The sequence below is a fragment of the Anguilla rostrata genome, chromosome 14, assembly GCF_018555375.3.
Source record: "Anguilla rostrata isolate EN2019 chromosome 14, ASM1855537v3, whole genome shotgun sequence".
Lineage (NCBI taxonomy): Eukaryota > Metazoa > Chordata > Actinopteri > Anguilliformes > Anguillidae > Anguilla > Anguilla rostrata.
The window spans coordinates 29,597,721-29,607,894 of record NC_057946.1 but is presented as its reverse complement, the minus strand read 5'-3'; the positions used below and the strand labels follow the sequence as shown (position 1 = coordinate 29,607,894).

At 48.7% G+C, this 10,174-nt stretch overlaps 1 protein-coding gene across 1 annotated transcript; it reads left to right on the top strand.

Annotated features, from left to right (window-relative positions):
* The first annotated feature begins 4,527 nt into the window (after positions 1–4,527).
* Positions 4,528–9,206, top strand: ccn1l1 (cellular communication network factor 1, like 1). The gene is made up of 5 exons (XM_064308713.1): positions 4,528–5,016; positions 6,421–6,634; positions 7,529–7,864; positions 8,245–8,447; positions 8,804–9,206. Exons 1-5 carry the CDS (start codon positions 4,969–4,971, stop codon positions 9,113–9,115), a joined length of 1,113 nt encoding a protein of 370 aa, XP_064164783.1. The 5' UTR covers positions 4,528–4,968; the 3' UTR covers positions 9,116–9,206.
* The last annotated feature ends 968 nt before the right edge of the window (positions 9,207–10,174 follow it).

The following is a 10,174-nucleotide window of genomic DNA, read 5'->3' as shown; positions in this document are numbered from 1 at the left end:
CCGTCTCCTTACCCCCCTCTTTCTCCATCCCTTCATCTCTCGATCCCTCCATCCCTCTAAAACCAACAGGCTCTAATTCAGCAGTTGGCGACCCTGGTCCCCGAGAGCAGGGTTTGCTGTTTTTCCTCATGCCTCAGAACTCATTTTAGCGATTAAATTTAATTTAGCAATTGGCAGTTGTCTGCTGAATTTAAAATATAAGGAAAATCCCAACACACCCTGCAGCAGGACCATTTTGCCATGAGTCACGCGTGACTGCTACGGGGTGCTACATGTCAGCAGATTGAGGGCAACAGATAGTGGAAGATGGATGCTCGGAATGCTAACACTCAGATCTGATACGGGGGGAATCTGACCCAGCACACCTCCAGAGCTGGTTCATTTCTTACAGTCATTGAATGGAACAGGAATGGGGTTTTTTTTGGTTTATGTTGCATGTAAATGGAAGCATTGTACTGGAGTCTCCTAGACCTTATTTTTCTCCACCGTATCCTGTGACAGGGCTCACAACAGTTCCTGGTTTTAAAAAAAAATATATTAATCTCTTTATAGACTGAACAAAGTTTCCATTAAGAGTCACTGCTTTGCTTCAAGCGGTTACAGATGGTCAAGGATGACACTGGGCGGTATATGGTACATTCAGCAAAACTCTTCCTGTTTCTCTGTCTGTGTTCTCCAAGCTAAAGAATGGAAGGAATGCTGGAGTTGAGTATCTGGCGGGTCTGTGTAGGATCTGTGGCTGTCCTGTCTCGAGAGGACCCAGTAAACCTGGGCCCTGTTTCACGTACGTCGCTTAAGCAATCCAGGATCATTTGACGTACATCTCATCAAATCATCTCCTTGATTACAGTTTTTACGCCGGGCTTACTCCGTTTCACGAACGTGAGTTACGATTTGATTAGTTAATCTGGGATGGACTCGTCTCAGATAACTGCGCGCACCTGCTCTGCTATAAAGGGGAGATGAATCACACGCCGAAAACAGGATCACACTCCTTATACGGACATAAAGGGGGGTGGCGCTGGCCTTTGTGCGATCACAAGACAAAATAAATATTTTTGGAACTCTCATAATGTAACCCGTGTTGTTATTTTATTTTATTTTTTTTGATGTTGTTCATTACAAAATTATGGTAACACTGGAGAAAGAATATTTTGTCTCCTTTTCCTCAGACAGGAAGAATTCTGCATTGCATTTTATGCATGAAACAAAAGAAGTTTATTATCAGGCCTATATTTTCAGTGTCACAAACAGCGTACAAAAATGGAGCAGGTGTGAGGAAGTGGAGCTCAATACAGTGTCTGCATCACTTCGATCTGAGTTGGCAGTGTGCACTTCTATTAATTGCTGGAGGCAATGAATGAATAATTCCCTCACAAATAAATGGAGATAATCGTAAACAGGTTTAAGGATCTTGTCGGTCCCTGAAAACACGTTCCCTGGAGTTTTGTAGGTTTGTGCTTAAGACTCTGTTGCCCCGGTAACCAGTCTGGCTAAATTGTGAACTCACTTTGTGAAACCGAAGATCCTGAGTTTATCCCAAAATGGCAACAAAGTAATCAGGACTGAGTAAGCCACATACGTGAAACGGGCCTCGTTTGGGGTGCAGCTGGGATTCTTAGGGGTATAAACCTGCTCTGGGTGCAGCTAGAATCGTTGGGGGTGTAAACCTGCTCAGGGTGCTGCTAGAATCGTTGGGGGTAGGCTGAAGTCTATAGCAGCATCTGACCTCCCTGACCCTGCCCCCCAATACCGGCTGTTGCCCCGGAAACGGTTGTCTGGATGGCTGACAATGGCTGGCAGAGGTCCAGCAGCGTGTCTGCCCAGACAGCCCCTCCCACCAATCCACCTCCATTAGCGTGCCACGGGGGGTTGAGCATGGGATGGAGGGGCACTTGGCTTCCCTTTCAGAGCTGAACACTAACCCCACATCCTCCCTACAGGAACGGTACCATCCTTCTCCAGCAGTGCGCTCTGTCTCCAGTGTTCCTTTTGTGCGCAGAGGGAGGAGCTGTTTTTATTTGTAGTGGTTGTGTAAAACTCCACATCATTCTGGTGTCATTACATTAGTACCCTGGTGTGCGTGTGTGTGTGCGCGTTTGCGTGCGTGTATGTGAGCAGGTGTATGTACAGGAGTGTTCCTTTACGTGTGTCTATGTGGGAATGTAAATCCCCTTGTGGGTGTCAGTGTGCACGTTTGTCTGTGTTGCCTTCGCTCTAAAAACACAAAACATGAATTTCGTAGACTTGTTGGTTTTGCCAAAAGGCCGGTTGGTAACAGAGAGGCCTGCGGAGGTCACGGAGTTCCCCGTGCCGCCGCTCTTTCTTATATAAAGCTCTCGGATCCACCCCGCTCGCTCTGGGGGGAAAAAAAGAAAAGAAACACGCACGAGAAAGCCCTCTCTGGAATTCTGTCGTCGCCTCTTTTTCCGAACCTGTGCTGAAGCGGAGCGGCGCAGGCCGGGACAGAGGGGGCTCTGTGTCGGCGCTCGCCGGACGCGTTACGAAGGCGTGATGGCGCAGGGGCGCAGATATGTGCCGTGTGCGTGCAATGTTCCGGGCCCGGCGTGATTGACAGGCGGTCGGCTGCGGTGGCGGGGGGCTAGGGGGAGGGGTGCAGCTCAGAGAAGCCTCCATCTGGAATGATACGCAGTAAATTGCACTTCCTGCGTTTCACAGCACGGTGCACCCAAAACCGCACGTACCTGCTTTCTGTGCTCGCGCTGGCTTTTTAACACAAGTGTGATGGCAGTGGGAACATTTTGTGTGTTTTTTTTTTTTTTAAATCTCGCTCAGGCATGAATGGAAGGAATGTCAGGATACTGGGGTTTATAGCAATGTTGTGGTTAATCCCAGAACTCTGAGATTTCAGTTATTCATGTAAACCTTTTCATCTTTGTTCCAGCTGCCTTAAAAGTACTGTCTTTTTTTAGAGGTGCTTCCATTACTTGCTTAGTAATCATGAAGGCAAACATGATTTGGGTGAGGGGAAACCTCGCTTTTCTTCAGTGGCCTCTGGGAGGCAAGCCACAAAATGGCAGTCAGTGCTGTCACCCCCCAACCCCCCCCCCCCCCCCTTTCTTTAACAAACACATTTACATACAAACACATGCACAACAAACACAATGAAATGGAGCAGAAGTGTCCCCATAGTACACACGCACACGCACACACACACACATAATTACACTTCCCTTTTCCCATAAGATATACTTCTATTCCTACTATGAACCCCCTAAAGCCTTCATCACACAGGAATAATTTTATAAAAGTTCTGCCAGGGTGTTTTACCTGGCAACTCGAGCCTACACACCCTCCCACTCCTGGACTACCTGCGTACACCCTCACCACGACCACACCTTGGGCACCTGTAAGAGCACCAAAATGTCACCTAAGCATCCGGTTGCCGGTCTTCTGCAGATATGGCAGCCGGTTGCGGACGGTCGTGTGCAGCGTGCATTGTTACCTTGCCAACCAGCCCAGCGGAGCTTGAACATTCCAGCTCCCGCGAAACATCGCTCGTGAAACATATCCCAAGAATTGTTGCAAAACGCTGTTCATTGACCTTCCCGCTCACGAGACGGAATGTTCTGCGCGTAACAGAATGTTCTGCCCACTGAATCGGCCTCAGTTTGGCTGTAGTTAACCACACCTGGGTTCACCGTGCGACTTGGGAATGGGATACTTAATCATGGAACTTTTTTGGCAAGTCACTCCAGACGGTCACGCGATGTACAGCACTTCCTGTTGCTGCTCCCAGGCAAACACAAAATTTGGCAACCCTTTAACTGGAAATATGCATCATATAGCCTCCGTGATGCCATCGTAAACATGACATAACAACTGACATAACCAGTCAGAACAGAATACTACAGATCGTGTATCATGGCAAATGGCAAATGTCAAATGTTGGGCAATTAGAAGTTTTATAAGCCATATTTCAAAATAACTACCATCAAATGATAGCTGCATACATTATCACATTATTATGACGTGTCCCCAGTTGTAATAAACACATTGCAGAGGAGTTTTTTTTTTTTTTTAATTACATGTTTCTATTTGTTTGCATTACTTTTTGCAAAGTGAATTTTTTGAGCTGTATTTCATACATACAGAATCATCCGGGATATAGTGGCTCCCAATTGCCACAGATCATTGGAAACCAAATAAGCAAGTGTTTCACAAGTTCTTAAAACAGTAGGCACCAAAGAAATAACACTAACATTGTTGATCTGATTTGTCTTTATTTTGTGTTTCTGATGTTTTTGTATGACAATCTTGAGGTTAGAAAGACACTTTATAAATAAAAAATAAAATTCCCACATCATGGCATCACATCATTTTTTCAGTTCAACTATTAATTTAAATGATCAGTTGCCACAAAACATGGCATAAACATCCTTCTGGATGATCGAAGTTAACAGTTTTAGATGTAAAATTGTAAAGAAGTTCCCTCTTGGTTGGATTTATTTCCATTCCTTCTCACCCTCTCCTTTTTGACAGCTCCCCCCCCCCCCAAAAAAAAAAAAAGTCTGTCTTACTTTCCCCAGCCCCCATCAGTCTCTCTGTGCATACCCCCTCCCCCTTCCGTCTGAGAGGGGCGGTGATGTCAGAGGGGGGTTGTCTGACAGCCCCTATAAGACAGGGTGCCGGAGGGGGGATTTCTCAATGAAGCCAAACCACAGTCAGCTCCTCAGGAGAGAGCAGAGAAAGAGAGAGAGAGAACCCCACACTGCCGTACTCCTCCACGGACCAACGCACCGGCTGCAGACAGACAGACAGACGCACGGCGGAACGGACGGACTCCTCTTTTGGATTGACAGAAAAACGAGATTCGGGACTTCAGCTGCCAGCTAGTCCTTCAGCCATCATCATCCGCCAGCTAGCTCTCTTAGCCACGGCAGGGTCGCTGTTGGTGGTGTTTGGAGTCTTTTTCTCTCTCGCTGAGGGGGACACAGCATAGGGGTCATGTTTTCTGCTTGTTTTCTGGTTGTCCTCTGCTGCGCTGCTCTGACGGTGAGTTTTTAAGGACCTGGTGATGCACACGTGTCTCTCTTTCTCCTGTCTGTCTGTCTGTCTGCATGTCTGTCTGTCTGAACTGCAGATCTCCTTATTGTTTCCCCGAAACTGTGTGGCTGAAATTGCGTCCCCGCGCGCACGCGTCACCCTCTCAGCATGTTGGAACAGCTCAGTGGTGGGTTGTAGGAACTGGGCTTACGACCAGGTGGTTGCAGGGTTGAATCTTTAGGCACTGGCATTGCCACTCTTTGATGCTTTTGTCCTTGGACCCGTCGCTGTAGAGTGACAGCGCAGTGTAATGTTGAAGCGCTGGGCTCGTAAGTCAGAGGTTGCGGTTTTGATTCCCAGGTGAGGCACTGCCATTGCATCCCAGAGGATACAGTGAACAAGGTGCTTTGCCTGAACTGCTTCAGTACATATCTAATTGTATAAATGGTTAGAATGCAAAATAGAGCAAGCTGTGTAAGTTGCTCTGGATAAGAAATAAATAATAATAATAATAATAATAATAATAATAATAAAATGATGTATGTCGCTGTCTGTATGTGCTACTGGCATGGTCTCCTATACACACATGCTGTTATTCATTATATTATGAGCAGCCTGATGTTTGGCCATGCAGACAAGGGTCTCTTTTACCCAGCTATGTTCACCTCAGATCAATACAGCTCTTTGCGCCCTGTGAGAACTTCACTTGGAAAAAAAAAGAAAAAGAAAACTTTTCTGTCCAAGTTGCAGATCTTCTAGCACAGTGATGGCTGTGTGAACATGGGGAGCCTTATGCAGCAGCTTGTTTATTTTTGCTTTTTAACGGCAGTTCAGCCAACCTTTCAGTTCGTACCATATCAGGCACTTAACATAGGGTTGCAATAACGTTTTCACGCACATTTTTAAATTTTGAAGAAAGTTTTCAATTGCATAAAATCTATATGATGAGCAGAGAATATGAAAATGACTCTTGAGCAATGGACTTATATTTGTTTATATATGGGGATTTTATCGGTTTGTCTGTTTATCTGTGTATATATATTGTGTAAAGCCCTTGTTGTCATGGGAGATGGGCTACATCCAGCTCCTCCCTGTCCGCCACTCTATGATGTCATGATTTGGAGATGTGTGTGTACAGCAACATGGCTATCATATACTTACACAGGCTTTCACATGGCTATCATGTACCTCCATGTTCTTAGGTCTTGTGTCTGCTTTTGTCTCTTGGGCTTGCTTCAGGCACATGCCCTGCTCAGAGATCTTGTATGAAAAGTGCTTTATAAATAAAACATTATCATTATTATTATTATTATTATTATTATTATTATAGTAGTAGTAGTAGTATAAATAACTAATTATTATTGTTTTTACTTCCTGTTGCCCTCCCCCCACTTCCTGCTTCCTGTTTCCCAGGTGGAGGCTGGTTGCCCACTCGTGTGCTCCTGCCCAGCCTCCCCTCCCTCCTGCCCGCTGGGGGTCAGCGCGGTGACAGACGACTGTGGCTGCTGCAAGGTGTGCGCCAGCCAGTATAACCAGGACTGCAGCCTGACGCTGCCGTGTGACCACATCAAGGGCCTGCGCTGCCACCTAGGGGCCGGAGGAGACCCTGCACGCGGGCTGTGTCGAGGTGAAAGCCATCACCCTCACAAAGGCCGTAGATATTCAAGTCTGATTCTCAATACCAGGCGTACTGCTGTGTTCTTTTGTATCTGACTGTGACTTGACTGATTAAGGTCACTGATTGGCCAGATGTCTCAAGATCCCAGATCTATCATTCCCCAATTGAAGAATGATAATGAAACAGCACTACTGACATCCAGGGCCAGATTTGAGTATCTCTGATCTAAGCTGTGTGTGAACAACACAGTAGGTTCTCTATCACTACCAGATGGTCAGCTCCTGTATTCCTTTAGACCTTCTCTACCTTACTTACCCTTGTTGGAGTTTCTGGTGCTAAGTACATTGCAGTTCTTGAATATTTATTAAAGAGGCACACTCATGAGAAGGTTCTAATCCCAGCCGGGGCCTTTTAGTGTAGAGTTTGCATGTTCTCTCGTGTCTGCGTGGGTTTCCTCTGGGTACTCCAGTTTCCTCCCACAGTCCAAAGACATGCAGGTTAGGTTAATTGAGGAGTCTAAATTGCCCCTAGGTATGAGTGTGTGAGAGAATGGTGTGTGTGCCCTGCAATGGTTTGGTGAACTGTCCAGGGTGTATAGGCTCCAGGATCCCCTGTAAACCCTGACCAGGAATAAACGGGTATAGAGAATGGATGGATGGATTCTCAAAAGCAAAATATCCATAGTTGTGCCATTTCAAGAAAATTCACAGGATGCATTAAATACAGACAGAACTTTCAGTAAAGAATATAAAGCTGGCCATCTTGTTCATCTAGGAAATCTAGTCTAACAGCAGTGTTTTTTGTCCTGATGTTCCAGTAACAAAGTAAAGCAAATTTAATGAAGTGGTTTGAAAGCTAAGATTGCACGGTGCTGACAGGGCTGCTCTCTGTCGCCCCCTGCAGCTGAAGACCAGGGCCGTCCCTGCGAGCTGAACGGGCGCATGTACCAGCACGGGGAGGACTTCCAGCCCAGCTGCCAGCACCAGTGCAGCTGCATGGATGGGGTGGTGGGCTGCATGCCCCTCTGCCCCTACCGGGTGCCCCTGCCCAACTGGCGCTGCGCCAGCCCCCGCCTGGCCCGCCCCCCCGGGGGCTGCTGCGAGCAGTGGCTCTGCGACGACCCCAACCACATCAGCGAGGACATGCCCCCTCCCCGCCCCAACCGACACCCCGACCCCGCCGGGAACGAGCTGCTCCTGGCCTTCGCCCCCCACAGGGCCAGCACCGCCATCCCGCGAGGTACGGGTCACCCGCGCTCCCCACACGGGGAACCCCTGGACCACGGGCCTGCATTACAGCTGGATCGGCTAAGCCTAATGTCACAGATTTGAATAGCTGTTACAGTTGTAATGCAGTTCTGTGGCTTTCAGCTTTAAACCACAGGTTTAAACTCCTGTTAAGCAAGCTGCAATTGACCCCATAACTCACCAGTCACACAAGGAAACAAGCAGTATTCAAAGTACTATACTATGGAATAAAAAGACAATTCATGAGGGCAAAAATGTTTCAAACTTCACAAACCTCACCTTACCTTCTACACACATCCACACACCTCTCACCTCACCTTCTACCTGCACTTGTATCGGTCTCTCACAGCTGTCCCTGTGTTTGTTCCACAGATTGGATGTCTCTCTCTGAGTCACATGGTCTGGTCACATCCAAGTGCTTCCCGCAGACCACCGACTGGACCCCGTGCTCTGCCACCTGCGGGATGGGTGTGTCCAGCCGGGTCACCAATAGCAACGCAGACTGCCGGCTGGTCAGGGAGACGCGGCTGTGCCAGATCCGGCAGTGTGACCTCGCCCTGGCCCCGCCCCTCAAGGTAAGATGGCAGAATGTTCCGGAATCCCGACCGCGAGCAATGTTGCAATCACAGATTCTACAGACGCCACCAGTTGCTCTCAAAGCTCACAATGTTCCAAACATTAAAAGTTTTGGTCCTCTTCTGTTGAAGCTGAAACATTCCATTCCAAAATTCTCTGACTGACTAAAATACTGTGGCAATGGACATTCTGCAATATAACCTGCACTATAGCACTGTTACCAACCGGAATCTTCCGTAGTGAAGAAGCAAAGTAGCTGAGAGGATGGAACAGGAACACAGGAGCTGAGTATCTGTTGTAAGTCCTAACTTCTTTCTATCGCTCTTCTCTGTCTCTCTCCCCCCCCCCCCCTCAGAAAGGGAAGAAGTGTCAGCGGACGGTGCGGCCGGAGAGGCGGGTGCGGATCCACTTCGCGGGCTGCTCCACGGCCCGGCGGTACCGGCCGCGCTCGTGCGGGTCCTGCGCGGACGGGCGGTGCTGCTGGCCGTCGCAGTCGCGCACCGTGCGCCTCCGCTTCCACTGCCCCGCCGGCGACAGCTTCACCCGCGGCGTCATGTGGATCCAGCGCTGCAGCTGCAGCCGTCGCCGCGGCGAACGCTGCCACGGGGATGCCCGCCGGCCGCCGTCTGCCAGCCCGCACAGCGACATCCACACCTTCCAGCGCTGAGCTCGCCACTCCTCCCCATGGCCGCACCTCCTGGGGCGGGAGGGGCTGTGGCTGCGGGGTTGCGGTTGGTTGTTTGATCGACTCTGGTAGGGGTGGGTCCATATCCAATCCCTCCACCCACCAAGCAATCCTAGCGCCCCTGAACCACACAGTGCAAGTCCCCGAACAGCAAGCCCTAGGCTGACCCCCTGAACCACACAGTGCAGTGTCCCCTCCGAACCAGCAGGGGGCCCTCATCAGTTTACCTGCTGTGTCCCGCTGTACTTCAGCGGGCCTCCATTCCAGCTGGAATGCAAAACTCTGGGCTCATTCCAGTCGCTTATTATATTCGCCCTTGTCTCCGTCAACCGACCCGGAAATCGATCTAGGTCCGCCATCTTCGAGGACATTCCAATCCATTAACTGCTCCTTGGAGAAGCAAGGAGCTAGGAGGCCTCCGGAGGATACTTCAGTGAGGACACACGAGTGCATCCTCACTGCAGAAATGTTTCTGGCGGAAGTATTTCCAGCATGCCTGATACACAAACGACCGACCTGCGGATCCACCTGTCCACATCTCTAAATGACGCGGCTTCAAACTGACGCTTGAAAGAGGAAGGACCTTCCATTTGCCGAATACATCTTTCCTCGATTCCTCCGTCCCCATGTCCTTTCCTTGCATACTCCGTTGGGCGGAGCTAAGGAGTGAGAAAAGGATGCAAGGAGTGAAAATAAGCGATTGGAATGAGCCCTTTTGCTTGCACTTTAGTTCCCTGCTGTACATCAGTTTCCTAATTGGCCCTGGTAACTTGGACATGTGAATGGGGGAGAGAAGGTGTGTAAGCATAGCGGGGTTCTTCTCCACCTGTTCAGTGATTCAACTGTATATGAAAATGTATCTGAATATATGTATTTACCTGGCTTGAACATCGTACGTTGAACAGTATGGAAGTGCGTGTGTGTGTGTTTGTGTGTGTGTGTGTTTGTATGCCTGTGTATATACACATGTACATATGTGTTTTTTGTACTTCACTTTTTGTGGAGAGAAAGTTTTTGAGGGTTTACTTCATTTTTTGAGGT